The following is a 14,815-nucleotide window of genomic DNA, read 5'->3' on the forward strand; positions in this document are numbered from 1 at the left end:
TTTGGGCTCTTTGATCCCCTCATATCCAAAAACAGAGGCCAACAGAGGCTGGGCAGGGCTGCAGTGGCCACAGGGGGACCAGTTAGCGGCAGGGGTGGCGAGCCATAAATCCGCAGGGAACAAAGACAGTGGCCAGCCTATGGATGTCCAGGCCCCTTGTGGGCAATCAGCCCAGGGGCTTGGAGAAGCTCCTTTTGGTTTAGAAATAAGGGGAGGGCATGCCCTTGGGGATGTATGGTAGATAAAAATGCAGTTAAGAGCCCCCGAAGGCACTCAGACGTTCAGTGAAACAGCCGTATCTGGCCACTTAGCGGGTTTGCAGAGCCCTCCATGCTCACTGGGAGGACTTTGCCTCCCCAGCCCCCAATCACCACTTGGATTTAGGCAGCCAGGACAGGAAGCAGCGTCGAGCCCTCCCTCCTGCTCAGGGAGCTTCTGGAAGGCTGGGCACCAGGGCCAGAATCCATTCATCTCCCTGCTCCGACACCACAATACGGTCCCGGTGTGAAAAGTGGGGTGTGGGGGGCGGGGAGCAGGCCTCCACTGTTTTGACCAGGCCCCGCACGACTTCATCGCTGTGGAAGGCGGGACTGGGGGGTGGGGTCGGAGGAGACTGCCGCGCTGCCTGTATCGCCTCTGATGGAGACGTGAGGCCCTTTAGACCACTCTGCCTTCAGCCCCGTGGCCAGCACACAGGCAGCAGCCCAGGTGAGACAGACTACCCTGGAGGAGGCAGGAAGAGAATGGAGCAGGTGCCTGGGGTCACCGCAGAGTGGACGGGGTACGAGGGGCTGAGCTGAGTGGCCCTACTCCCCATCTGTGAGTGAAAAACCATGGGGGAACGGGACTCCAGGATTAGATCTAAATCGTTGGGAGTTCACTGGGGTGGGGCTGCATGTCAGAGAGACACACAGAGACAGGAAGGGACCAGCGAGAGGCACCCTGTGCAGGGGAAGAGGTGAGGGGGGCCTTTGTGACAGAAGAGTTCCTAACCCAGATTTCTAGGGTTCTTTTTTTTAAAAAAAGATTTTGATAATCTTTGATCTCTATTCAGGTTCCTGTTCCTCTGTGCTACATTAAAAATACACACAAATAAAAATAAAAATATACTTGCTTTATTTACCAATTTTCTAAAAGGCAAAAAGTCATAAAAAGACACAAGCAGTCCAACAAACATATTGCACTGGGTGAAGAAAGTCTGGTTTGCGCATAAACAAACCACTTGTCCAGCAAGGCTTAACACGTCATTACACAGACTCTGAGAGCTTATTTACATATCTTTTTAGGAATATATTAAAAAGAAGGCTCAGTTTAAAATCGAGAAGAAGTTTTTTATAACACCCGTGTAAGCACACATACTAACGAAAATGTAAGACCCGATACGTGGCACCGTGTAAACAATTTCACAAAATGCTCCTGCTGTCAACTTCTCAGCACACATCAAAGCTACGCAGCAGTTATCAATGAATATACATAAATGGTAAGATAATGCTGACGGTAAACATTCTTAACAGGAGAGAACGTGTTGGCAGTCTTGTGTTTAGGGAAAGTCAATGCAACTTTGACTCCCATCTAATCCCTTAATGATCTGACTTTAGTGGCAGGAAGCAGTTTGTAGCATCTAGTCTGCACACAAATGCATAGACTACACCTTGTCTTGGGTATCTGCAGGTGATGTTGCTTTGTAAATTAAAAAAAAAAAAATTAAACTTTCTGTGTTCGAGTTTATGAAAAATAGGATTTATATTCAGGCATAAAGTGGTTTTACTATGAAAACCAACTGGATTACAAGGAGACTTCACCTGTTCCAGTAGCTGCTTCTCCATCAAAGAACAAGGGAAGCTGCCCCCTTTTAACTTTCTACAGACGTAATCCAATTGTAAGTCAGTTGTTTCATCACTGGCAGCTTCTCATTCACCCTAGGGACCAATGTAACATTTTTCCAGACAATCTTCGGGATAGACGATGCAATACGAGGTTTTGCAAAAAGTTGGGCCATCTGGTCTCACTTTTCCCCAAGTGTCCCATTCACCTGAAAGTGCCAGCGACACCAGTGGACCTCACCACAGAGACCGGAAGTCGCACCAATGAGGTCAGGTTCATGAAAAGAATGAGGGTCAGTGTTCCAGCCCAGGTGTGGTGGGAGCGGTTAGCTCACGGCACCCTGGAAAACACAGATGCAGCCACTAGCTAAGTCAGGAGAAAATGCTGGCTTGGCTGGGCCAGAGCTGATGTCTGGGAAGTGCCAATCAAAGAATAAATACGAGTGGGTCCCAAGTGTGGCGATCAAAGCCTGGTTTGCAGAGGGAAGTCACAGTAAGGGGATGACCGACAATGTGTTTTTTATCTACATATTGGCTACCCCGGTCTGAAAAGGATACGAGAATGATGTGAAATATACAGAAGGCTCTGTGTATCTCTGAGGGCGTGTATTTCTGTGATGGAGTTGGTCACACAAACCGCTAGGCTTCTTTAGTCCAGAGCGAGCATTTCAACTTCGTTCACCCCAAACTTAAGCTCCGTCAGATGAAATGTTTGCTGCTACCACACTTGAAGCTGAAGCTGCTGGTCTGCCAAACTACGCTTCACGCCATTTAACGCAAAACATTTTGAAAGAAAATTAGCAGAGGCTGTGATCTCCACTTGGTATGTTTTAAAAACATCTAGTCTGACTAAATAATTTAGATAAAAAGCAGCCCCCCAGAGAGGACATAATTTGATCTGACCCAAACACACCCTGGGGAAGCTCTGAAAGGCGGGCCCCTCAGCTTGGAGTCACCTGTGGCATCCCAGCTGTTGGTCACAGCCCGGTGCGATGCCTCGGGACCGCCCACGGGGAGCCAGCAGACACCGGCGCTCTGGCTGAGAGCACTCGGCCGCTTCCCCGACACAAGGAGGGAAGCAGCCTTTCTCAAGTTAAACAATGATGAAAATCTCCTCCCCTGTCCCCGAAAACTCCGTATTTATATTTTAAATACAGAAAACTATTTCTTCCCAAACTTCTCCTACCCTCCATGGTTTTAAATCACCCCTTCGGAAAACGATGGGTTTTTTTTTTCTAAAACAAAAAAAGCCATGTAAGTATATCCGTCCATTTCATTAGACACACAGGTGAAGACCCTCCCTCTCCTCAGAGCACCATCTAATGTACGCCACTGGCTGTCCCGCTGCGGGGGTTACGTCTGCCCTTCGTTTCTGTGACTCAGGGAGGGTCCGTTTTCCTCTTCGGTGGTGTCGGTCGTTCCGCTGAGTCCCAGAGTAGGGGTAGCTTCCTCATACCGCACGCAAATGTTGTCTTTTCCCTTGTTTTCACAGCAAATGCATTCCTTAAAAGAAAAAATGTAAATCAGTAACAAAAATGAGATCTTTAGTACGAAAAAGTAGTTCAAGCTGAGAGAGGTGCAGGTGATCAGGTGTCAGCCGTGAGGCTGCTGGAGGGCGAGCAGGTGCCCCTGGGCGTGGGACCCCTGCCTGCTCTCCAAGGAGCCAGAGCTCTTCCCAAGGGGTCCCCGCTCCCAGCTCCCCAGGCCCCTCCCTTGTCTGAGAGGTGGCTGTGCATAGCGAAGGGACAGCATCAACCAGAGGCTCTAGCGCCAGCTCCTCCTCTTTCTGCCTGTGGGACATGGAGTTGCTACCTACCTTCTCTAACCTCAGTTTTCTCATCTGTAGAATGGGATAACAACAACGTACTGTCTCATTTGTTCATTTCCCAACTATCTGTTAAGCACCTATCGTGCTGTCGTGTTCCAGGCACGTTCTAAGCACTGGGAGTCAGCAGTGAACAAAGAGGAAAATCTGTGTCCCAGTGGAGGTGATCTCCTAGTAGCCGAATGAGAAATGCTCCACAGTGTATTAAAAGATGGGAAGTGCGGGGCTGACATGGAATGAGGCATGTGAGGACGTCTGTAATTTTATTGACGTTCAGAAAAGGCCACTGAGAGAGTGACTGTGGTGGTCTTCAAATACGCCCACAAATTCTTTGACACCCCTTCCTCAGAAGGTGGAGGCCTGGACTCAGTGACCTGCCACTAACAAAGAGGAGGTGATGCAGGTGACATGTGGGTTGTAACAGGCACTGCAGCCCCTCGGTTCTCTCTGGGGAGGCCAGGATCATGTCATGAGGACACACAAGCAGCCCGATGGACAGATCCACACGGCAAGGAACTGAGGCCTCCTGCCAACAGCCAGCACCAACGTGCAGGCACATGAGGGAGCCTCCTTGGAAGGGGATCTTCCAGCCACCATCCTGTCTTCAGACGGCACGAGCCCCGGCCAATATCTCACCTTCGACCTCAGGAGAGACCCTGAGCCAGAACCACCTAGCCAAGTTGCTCTTAAATTCCCAACCCAAAGAAACAGTGGGAGATAATAAATGATTATTATTTTAAGCTCCTAAGTTTTGGGGTTATTTGCTATGTAGTATTAGATAAATAACACAGCAGCATGTGAAAAAAAGACTTGAAGGAAGCCGGAGTGAGCCACGTGTCTGTCTGAGGAAAGAGGATTCCAAGCAGAGGGAAGGGCAGGTGCAAAGGTCCTGAGGCAGAAGCCTGCTCGATGATTTCAGGGAACAACTGGAGAGGAGGGAGTGAGGGGAGATGGGAGCTGTGGGGAGGGGGTGTCATTTTAATGGCTTTGCAGCAATTTATTCTGATTGAGAAGGGGCACCGCTGGAAGGGCTCAGAGCTGAGGGGTGACGTGATCTCACTGTAGGGGACAAGGGGAACAGAGTGCAGCGGGGCGGATACTGTGACAATCAGGTGAAGCAGCACGGTGGCGTGCACCGGGGTGGTGATGCTGGAGGGGATGGGAAGGGGCTGGTTTCCAGCCACCCTGAAGGTCAGGCCAGTAGGACCTGCTAGTGGACTGGATGCGGCACGAGAGGAAGAGAGTCCAGAGGTCTGTGGCCCGAGCAAGAGGGGTGGCGGAGTCGCCCTCGAGTGGGTGGGCTGGCTCTCTCTGAGCGTGACCAGGACAGCAGATGAAGTTCAACGGAGGTGGGCGCTAGGGAGTCTCGGCACGGAGACGCCACTCTCGGTCAGGAGGAGAGAGCTGACAGCGCCAGAGAGGGTGTAGACAGAGGAGGAAGGTGCAAACCGAGCCTGGGCGCGTCCACACTGACGGGGACAAGAGCCAGGGGCCAAGGGGCCGGGGCCAAGGGAGGGGCGCTCTCAGAGGAGGGGCCGGCCGTGGCGGAATGCCGCTAGTGGGTCGGTTAGGGTGAGGGCGGAGATGTCAGTGGATTCAGCTGCCGGACGTGGAGGCCTTGACGAGAGCAGCCTCCCGGGCAGTGCTGGCATGGGAGTGCTCTGGGGGGAGCGGGGGAGAGGAGCTGGGGTACGGAGACACCTTTGGGACCCTCGAGAAGGAACAGAGACAGGAGGGGCAGCCTGGCGAGAGTGGGAGGGAGGGTGGTGGGGACCTGCTGTCCCCCTGTTACTTAATGGTCTACGTGGATGTTGAGGGTTTATGACAGAGGAAGTGTGTGTGTGTGTGTTTTCACTGGAAACAGAATTGAAAGAAAAAAAATTCAAATTTCAGCATGTGATTGAGACGAGATATTTAGGAGACCCTTTTGGAAACAGTGTTGAAAAGCCATTGGAAGACAGTTCTTTGAAGGAAACCTAACAGTGTCGTGGTATTTTTTTTTTTAATGCACTTTCGATCTTTGAAGTTTTAAATGTACAGGACGGTCGCAAAGACAGCACAGAGCGTTCTCATCACAGTGCCTCTTAACGCAAAGTCAGGACAGCCGTCCCAGAGCTCACCGCTGCATCGAGGGCTGCGGGCAGGCCGCCTGAGCGCATCCACGGGTGCACGTCCTGCAGCTCCCGCTTCTGCCTGTCCGTGAACCTGGGCTGGAGCCTCTGCAGCACCTTCAGCTTCTCCCTGTCCTCCTGCAGGACCGTTTCTGGATTTCTTCATGAGATATTGAGAAATAGGGAAGCTTTAGAACGTCTCAAGGGCTTTTTTTTTTAAAGAATATGCTCGTTTTCTACCAACACTTCCAGTATTGATCATGTAACTTTAGATGATTTTGTTTAAATTTCCTTTCCATTTAAAATAAATTACCCTATTTAAGGTAACTTCATCTCTCTAGTAGATAATCTGTAGTTTTTCTGTGAAGATGATACACCGAGTTCTGATTTTCATTTCACTTTAGCGCAGCCGTGGGAGCCGGGTATGTGCAGACACTTGGTTCTGTGCCCGGGGAGGTTCTCACCAGCGAGGTGGTAGGTAGACAAGCCCTCCCCTGCCACCTGCCGACACTGGCCTGCCCCTCAGCAGTCCTGGAGACGGTGCCCTGGGCTCCCCTGGCCCAGAGGCCTGGCTGCTCTGAGCCGCAGGGTTAATCCGTCCTCCTGCCCCCCATCTCCCTCCACCGAGGGGGCACTGTGCAGGGGTAGGGACCCTGATGGCTTCCAGGTTCCCTGGAGTGGTCAGAGCTGAGGCACAGACCCAGGTCCCTACAGAGCAGCCAGCAGCCTTGGGCTGGTCACCCACCTTGACTCTTGGTTTCTGCATCTCTCAGACAGACAGACACACAGACACACACACACACACACACACACACACACACACAATCACTGACCACATAGGGTTGCTGGCAACAGAGCAAAAGAGACGACATTGGCACGAGTGCTTTGTAAACGTCTTGTGACACCGTGGCGGGTCCCCAGAGCCCATCATCCTGGAGGCCTGTAGCAGGTCACTCTGCGGGCTCTGTGAGGCCAGCGGCACCACCTAGAGGGGCCCTGCTTCTATCTGTGCACTCAGCTCAATCTGAGATAAGGCTCCCGAGGGAAGGCCTCTGGCCTTGTGGTTCTGGGGAATCCTGAACCCAGCCCGCCACCATCCCGAGCAGGCGGCGAACGGTTACCGCGAAGGCATCTGGTACGCCATCATGACGCTGTCGTCCGTGTCGGCCACGAGCAGCCAGACGGGGTCCTGGAGGACGTACTTGAGGCGCTCACTCTCTTCCACGTCCACCTTCGCTTTTGCTTTGTGGTTATTCTCTGAGGAGTCGACGCTTCCAAAATACTTGCTGGTGTGACTTGTGTTGCTGCTGCCTTTAAAAACACAAAGCGTGGCAGGTCAAAACCTTGACTACTGCGCTGACCTTGCACACTGAGTTCGTGTAAAGGAACGGCAACGTTAAGGAGCGGAAGAGTTTTATTTGGTAACTGGTGCCTGGGGTGGTGGATCTTCCCTTCTCTTTCCAATTCTCGAATTGTCTGGATAATTTAAAAACGGGACATCAGCTGGTACCATGGAGGTGGTTCTCTCCTGGGGAGGCCCCGAGGAGTCCAGGTGGGGCTGTATCTTAGAAGCCGTGCTCTTCTCTCCCAGGCTCGCTGCCTCCGGACTAAGCCAGGCCACAGAGAAGCTGCCCCTGTGAGTTGCAGGTGGCTGTCCCGGAGCGCTTCCCGGCAGGCCTCCCGCAGGGAGAGGGGCCCGCTCACCTCAGGGAAGCGGGGGTCTTACAGTCTGGGGAGAGCGTGTGCTCTTCCCGTGGGGCGGTTCCAGATCACACCTGAACGACCCTGGTGGGTCCACACGCTAGGTTCTCACCAGGGGACCTAACTCAGGAAGGCGAGCCACTGCCAGCCCTCCTGGCACACCCGGGGAGCCCCAGGGACAGTCCACCCAGGGCCAGCTGGGGTGGGGGCCTGCAGTGCCGCTGAGGTCGAGAGCGACGGGTGACAGAGGGAACGGGGACGGGCCGGGGCTGCCGTCCGCACAGGTGGAGCCCAGGGGCCTGTCTGAGCTGCCGTGGGCTCCGCGGAGCCGCTCGGGGTGCAGCTGGACGCCTGGATGTCGGGACCCAGGCTGCACCTGACGCGGGGCCCCGCCCAAGCCAGCCTGCGGCTTTGGGGTGATGGGCCCCCTGGGGTGCGGGGAGCCAAGGACACCCAGGTGCACCACGTGAGGCTCTTCCACACACACCTAAAGCCTCCCACCCCGCCCCGACTCCCGGGTGCTCCCAGCGCCACCTACGTACCTGCCCCGCTTCTGGATGCGTCGCAGCCCAGCGAGCCGGAGCCCAGGCAGCAGGAGGTGGCGGAGGCCCCGCTCCCAGACGGGGCTGAGCCCGTGGCCGAGCAGAGGTCCTCGTGCAGCAGGAGGCGGAGCAGGCCACTGGACGCGGACAGGGCGTCGCTGCTCTGGGCGTCCTTGGGCTTGTCGCACTTTGGGAACAGGGAGGAGACACCAAGTCAGGCGTCTTGTCTGCACCAGACTCTCAGGGACACAGCAGGTGCGCCCTTCCTTGGACCGCTGGCCCTTCCTTCACGTGCCACATGCGCAGACCCCGTGGTTACTGGGACCACAGCGGGACTCTTGGTGGTGGGATGGATGCCATCTAATTAAATTTAATTTGGGGAGAGTCCCACTGGAGACGGCAGCTCTCGGCTCCCCGCGGGGGAAGCCTTACGCTTGTTCCTCCGCCACGGCGGGCAAGTGTCTTCGACAGCACCCCAAAGCTGCTCCTCACAGCGGCAGGGTTCTGGCTTCCCGGCTCCCGCACCCCCAGAGTGGGGACGGGCTTGGGCATGAGGGGGGCCTGGCCTGGGAGCACCCCAACCCTCCAATCCTGGAACCCAGACTGCAGGCCCGGGAGGCAGGAGGGCAGCAGCCGTGCTGGGACAGCCACCGTGCTCCCACCCGCTCTCCCAGGAGCACGGGCAGGGGAGCCCCGCGCAGCTCCTTCCCCGGAGGGCCCACGGATCACACGCCAACGTCCCTCAAGACTTGGGAGGATGGGCACCCACGGCACTGGTTTCCAGCTCCCTCCTGGCCCTGCTCCCTCACCGTGAGCCCCTCTGCTGCCAGCTGCCCTCCAAGGAGCCTCCGTTCTGACCTTTAGCCTGCCTGTGCTTTATCCTCAAAGTATTCATTGAAAGCTTGGAGGCCCATGACGAGGAGTCACGAAATCACCTGTGGCTATTTGGAGCCTGCATCCACCATCAGACAATCCATCTCCCTTTTTCCCTTCAGATCCCAAGACAATAAAAACCAGTCTACTCTGATAGGGTCCTTTACCTGGAAAATGTTACTTCCTAGCACATGTGTTTATGTCGGAATTGAAATGCTTTGGTAGTAACCTCCGTGCAGGGACCACCTGAGGTGAGGGTGTCTGTGACCCGCCCGCGGCGCCACAGTTCGCCACCTGCCTTAGTTAGACAAAGGGCATCGGGAGATCCTTACAGTTGGCGGTGCCTCGGGCCGCCGGTCCCAGGCTGAGCCAGGCTTGCAGTCGGGCCCCGTGGTCCCTGCGGCCGCAGAGCCGCCCTCGGGGGCCTCCTCCAGCTGCAGCAGGTTGAGCTGCAGGGGCGAGCTCCCGCGGGACTGGAAGAGCGGTGGCGAGGTCCTGCCTGCGGGCCCCGCGGCTGAGGGCAGGGCGGCCTGGGTGGCCACGGGCGGCCCACGCTCTGCCGGGGGACACACATGCGGCTGTTTGGGGGATGAGGTCCGACCAGGGAACTCGGGCTGCGAGGCAGGAATCACCTCGGACGGCAAGTTCAGCTGGCCGGGGAAGAAAGCGGGGGGCAGGCTCGGGGTCACCGGGGAGAAGGAGCCACTGGGTAAGACCAAGGCCACGACCGGGGCCAAGGGGCCGGCAAACGATGGGGGCTGGACCGCGAACTCGCGCTGCGTGTCCACGGGCAGTGCCAGGCCAGCGTGGGGAGCTCCGGGTGCCGCTGCCACGGTCCCTAGAGCTGGCACTACCCCTGGGGCTGGAAACAGGGGCAGGGAGTAAGCGGGCACCGGGGCGGGGAAGGGCATCGCGGGGCAGCTGGACTGGGACGTGTCTGACGGTGACCAGGCTGTGGCATTCAGGCCCACCAGCGGCAGCCGCTGGGGCGGGGGCCCCCCGGACCCAGTGCTCCCCGAGGAGTCTCGAGGCTTGACCCGTCTGGACTTAAGTTTTCTGTTCTTCCCGGTTTTTTTCCAAGATGAATCTATTCCAGAGGTATTTCTTAGTCTGGGAGCAGCTAAAATAATGGGAAAACAACAAGAGTTAAAATGTAAAAATTATGTTATGTTTCCCGTTACGTCAATTCTCAGAGGTTTGTAGAAACTCAGAAACCGGAAGGCACCTCCCAGTTCAGCAGTCAGGCCCACCCTCCCCATCGCCAGCCTGGGGATCATGGGGCCACCATCCGGTCTTCCCGGATCCTCAGTAAAGTGAGAAAAATCAGGGCAAAACGTTAGGTTTTCATAAAACTAGATTCAATCCATTTAAAGGACCACCCTTTGTTGCAAGATCACATTCCTTGCTTTCTTCTCATATTAAAATGCCGTTTCTTTCATGAAGTAATAGTGATAAGTGGTATTAAGAAGGTTTTATTGGTCCAAAACAGTAGGAAAGCTGGCAAGTCGATGCTGTTCCCCAATGGTGGTTTGTGAAATCTTAAAGGCAGAACCACTGATCTCATCTGACCTTATTTGTCAATTTTACGAGCTTTATCATTGCTGTTCCTTAAAAAGAGATGTTTCCTGCTTAGTAAGCTTGTGATTCCAGCCCAGTGAAGTCAAAGGGCCGAAGGAACGCTCGCCCTTGGAACCAAGGTCTTCCTCTCTGATGATGAGTGTTGCTGAGAGGGCCTTTCTCAGGAGGCTGGAGGGGCTCCACCCAGTGACATAAGGGACCCTGGGCATGTCCCCCCCACCTCCCCTGGGCACCGGCCGGCGCTGGGAGTACTGTGGGCTCAGGGCTCACACTGAGTGGGGGTGGAGGGCGGGGTGGGCAATGGGACGGGTCCCAGGAACCTCAGCTTTTCCTCTCTTGTCACAGAGGGTAACTCCGGGCTCCTGCAGCAGGTGTGTGAGGACATCCCCTGCCGGCCGTGCCACATGCTAAAGGCAAATGGGCCAGCCCAAAGCAGACTGCTAAGCGGGTGGAGGTTTTGCCATTCAGCCTCTCTGCCTGGTGTTCTTCCTACAGGAAATCTGTCCCCTACTGGGACCCGGAGCTACAGCACTGGGCTCCTGGGATGCCACGCCAGGGTCTGGGCAGGGCTGCTGCGGACAGTTGTGCGGTCTGTGCGCTGCACACAATGCGTGGCCAAGGGGGCAAGAGGGGGCTGGAATTCTGCACCAAGCCGGGGCTACAGTGGTGTGGGCACCGTTTCCTGATTTCCACAGAGGTTCCCGATGCGCTGGCAGTAACCCTGGGTCTGGGGAGGAAGGGGGAAAGGAGGAGAGGAGAAAAGATAAACTCCTTAAGGAGCGTGTCAGCCTCTCACGTCTGGGACATTTGTTTCGGTGTGTCTGCCCAGGGACCAGGGGGAGTTGGGTCCTCGTGGTGTGTGTCCCCTGGGCTCACTAGCTCTCAGCTCTGATCCCTGTGTCGCGGCCTGGGAGCCCAGGGAAGAGGCAGCATCTCTGATCAGCTAGCTCGGCCTTGTCTGTGGGGCCTGGGAAGGTGGCTGGGGGTTGGGAGTCAGGCTCCTGGACCAGAAAAGGGGCAGGGAAGCTCATCTGTTCCACTTCATCCCTTGCCCGTTGACCACCTGATGGCTCTCAGCCTAAAGGGCAGCTTCACGCACCCCTGGGTTCTGTCGGGCTTGGAGTCTGCAGCCTGGCCCTGAGGCCAATCCGCCAGGAGCGTATGTGCTCTGGGGAGAAGGGCGCCATTCCCTCCTACGGTGTCGTCCGGGGCTCCCTCCTCCCTCAGGAGCCGTCAGTGCCATGCTCCTTCTCTGGGCAGTGCATTGGCCCAGCTGGTCCTCTGAGGGTCCTGTCTGGGTGGGAAGGTGGGGTAGGGTCTCTTGCTCCTCAAAGTCACCCAGGCAAGAAATGTCTGACACGGCAGCATTGCAGCTGCCCGCCCTGCATTCCACAGGGGGCCGGGCTGGGACTGTCACCACTATTTACAGCACTGCTCCCTTGGGAACACAAAGTGACATCCTTGAGAGCATCACTGGTCAAGTTCCAACAGCTTCTTACAAACCCACGTGTCCCAAACTGGGGACATTTCATCTTCTGAAAGCAGCACTAGACTCAGCAGCATTAAGAATAAAGTTAAAGGGCTTCCCTGGTGGCGCAGTGGTTGAGAGTCTGCCTGCCAATGCGGGAGACACGGGTTCGAGCCCTGGTCTGGGAAGATCCCACGTGCCGCGGAGCAACTGGGCCCGTGAGCCACAACTACTGAGCCTGCGCGTCTGGAGCCTGTGCTCCGCAACAGGAGAGGCCGCGATAGTGAGAGGCCCGCGCACCGCGATGAAGAGTGGCCCCCGCTCGCCGCAACTGGAGAAAGCCCTCGCACAGAAACGAAGACCCAACACAGCCATAAATAAATAAATAAATAAATTTATAAAAAAAAAAAAAAGAGAGAGAGACAGACTTCTGTTTAAAAAAAAGAATAAAGTTAAAAAATAAATCCACTTTTAGTTCAGGTACTACCACTTACCTCTTTCGCTCGACTGCCCCTTGGATCTGTCTTGTAAGTAATAATGGCAGCGAGACTGGAAAACATTGAGCTTTCTTATTTCTCTGAACTTTAGCAGGAAGCTCTGCTCCTCCTTCTGGGTGTGGGCGGCCAGCAGCTCCTTGGTGAGGCCCAGCTTCCGGAAGGGCTCCTGCTCCTGGCCGAGGCCGCGGGGCAGCACGGAGCCCGCCAGGCAGTCCAGAGACTCGGGCCCACTGGCAGCGTCTCCCACCGTCTCTGTAACAGAAGACGCAGAGCTCTCATCTACAAGGGCCCTTCTATTTTAAAACGACTGAAAAAACGCATACTGCACCTACAAAGAACAGAAATCATTCGCACATAAGATTCCTTCACGATGCCCACAGCATGGGGATGAAATTCATGATGGATTTGTTTAGCTTTCTGAGAAAGTTAATGACAAAAGGCAAAAAGCAGGGGTAGGAAGCCCCATTACCCAGGGGGTTCTGGGATCAGTCCTCTAAATTGGGGCACCTCGGGGGTTTCTCAGCCTCTGGCGCTGAAGACACTCCAGGCTGTCTTGTGCTTTCAGAGCATAAGAGGCTAAGGCTGGTGCACGGCCGCATCCTGGCTCTGGACCACGGGCTTGACAGTGTGGCCCGTGGAGCTGCGGGTGCAGACAGGATGGGGCAGGTGGGACCACGGACCATCCTGAAAGGGGCTGGGCACTGACTCTCTGACGTGTACTTTTGTCCTCATCGTGCCCCTCTTCCAAGCAAAGAATGAATTCAGGATTCATTTTACTCATGGTGTCGGAAGGACAGCTCAGTGTGACGCCCTTGGCTGTCCTGCTCTTACGACCCGTACTGGCTCCCGTCCTCAGACGGGGACGGCAAGGCTTGTAATCCCATCCAAGGAAGCGGGATGGTGGTGGTGGGGGGCTCGTCCCCAGGCTTCTCTCGGCACCAACGAAGGGGGAGCCCTGGGACCCCTGCTCAGTCCTGGGAGGCCCCTCCGTATCGACACCTGAGCAGCCACCTGTCACAGGTGGAGCCAGAGCGCAGCGGGGGCAGGACAGGTGTGGCCGCCCCCGCCCGGCATTGCACGGATTTCCTGCACCCCTGTTGCTGGGCTGTGTAGCTTCCTCCACGCTTGGATAAACTTAAAGAGAATCTGAGGACGCCAGGCCAAACTTCTCATCTCTACGGTTCAAGTCCGATTTCTCCCGACATCACCCAAGGGGCAGCAAGCGTACCGAGCTCAGGCTGGGGCTTCTTGTCGCCCACGTGGACGATGGTGCTGCTGTAGCTGCACTGGCTGGTGAGGGACAGCAGGCTCTGCGCCTTGCTGGGCAGCGTCAGCGAGGGCAAGTGCGTGCTGACGTCCGCGGGGCTGTTCACCTCGGAGGGTGACGCGGTCTCTTTGTAAGGGAAAACGGAAGCAAGACACAAAGATGTGATAAAAACGAACTGTCGGGATAGCCCGCGTGGAGGCCTAGGTGGTGCCCCAGTACCGGGGGCGGGGGCGGGGGCAGCTGCAAGTCTGCACACGTCCTGTCAGGTGACACTGTGTCCTCAGGTGTTTATTCACGGGGGATGGCGGAGAAGAGGAGATTGTGAAATGGGAACGACGCCGCCCTGACCCCCCCGAGTCCTCTGGGAGGAGGGAGGTGGCAGGCGGCAGGTGGCCGCGGCGCCCGGGGTCAGGGCCTCTGCCGTGGGCCTGCGGGGGGGGCCGCCCAGCAGTCAGGAGCCCGTCTGCTGAGTGCAGGCAGGCAGGTGGCGCTCCCTCCCTGCGGGCTGGGACAGACTCCGCCAGGGCACGGCTGTCCGGTCGCCTGGGCTTCCGTCAACAATGGGAGACCCTACTTCTGACCCTGGTGGTGCCCTCACGTTGGAAGGGCCTGAGGTCTCATCTGACCCGTGGGGTCACTGACCCTCAGAGGCCAGTCCTCCTCTGAGACGCCCAAGAATGACACCCCGAGAGGCCCCGGCCTCCAGCAGCCCCGCAGGATCCTGCCCTCAAAGTCCAGAACCACCTTTATCTCCAGCTCATAAGAAAGTTCTGAGCTACTTTGGTCATTTAAAAAAGAGCCTATACCCCAATACCGTGTCCCTGAAGCCACTCAGAATCCACCTGGGAGAAGGGGCTCCAGGGCCTCAAATGACACCTGATCCACCAGAGAGGGTCTAAGTTACCCCGCAGTTAACAGCTCAAACGAACCAGGTACCTGCGGCATGTGGCCCGGGGCCGGCGGTGGCCTTGCGCTTGTCGCTGGCCTTTGCTGTGGGGAGGTGTGCCGGGAACTCACACTTCCTCTTCAGGGTGGTGGCCTCACTGCAGCTCTCCAGGTACCTGCGGGCGGGTGATAAAGGGCTTCATGTAACAGAGAACCCCGCAGTGTGAGCAGCTGGGCGGAGAGGG

At 56.3% G+C, this 14,815-nt stretch overlaps 1 protein-coding gene across 5 annotated transcripts in view; it reads right to left on the reverse strand.

The window, feature by feature from the left end:
* Nucleotides 1-1,093: 1,093 nt before the first annotated feature.
* The window catches only part of PER2 (period circadian regulator 2), a 41,052-nt gene continuing 27,330 nt past the window's right edge, over nt 1,094-14,815 (reverse strand). For 4 of the 5 annotated variants that reach the window (XM_059929076.1, XM_059929075.1, XM_059929074.1 and 1 more), the window contains 8 exons: nt 14,622-14,746; nt 13,647-13,811; nt 12,416-12,670; nt 9,208-9,995; nt 8,003-8,189; nt 6,881-7,070; nt 5,769-5,919; nt 1,094-3,326 (listed from right to left, as the gene is read on the reverse strand). In XM_059929076.1, coding sequence (XP_059785059.1) covers nt 3,177-3,326; nt 5,769-5,919; nt 6,881-7,070; nt 8,003-8,189; nt 9,208-9,995; nt 12,416-12,670; nt 13,647-13,811; nt 14,622-14,746 — 2,011 coding nt within the window. In that variant the 3' untranslated portion in view covers nt 1,094-3,176. The remainder of the gene's footprint in view (nt 3,327-5,768; nt 5,920-6,880; nt 7,071-8,002; nt 8,190-9,207; nt 9,996-12,415; nt 12,671-13,646; nt 13,812-14,621; nt 14,747-14,815) is intronic. The other variant, XM_059929077.1, reaches the window with a different exon arrangement.

Source organism: Balaenoptera ricei, chromosome 7 (assembly GCF_028023285.1).
Source record: "Balaenoptera ricei isolate mBalRic1 chromosome 7, mBalRic1.hap2, whole genome shotgun sequence".
Classification (NCBI taxonomy): Eukaryota; Metazoa; Chordata; class Mammalia; order Artiodactyla; family Balaenopteridae; genus Balaenoptera; species Balaenoptera ricei.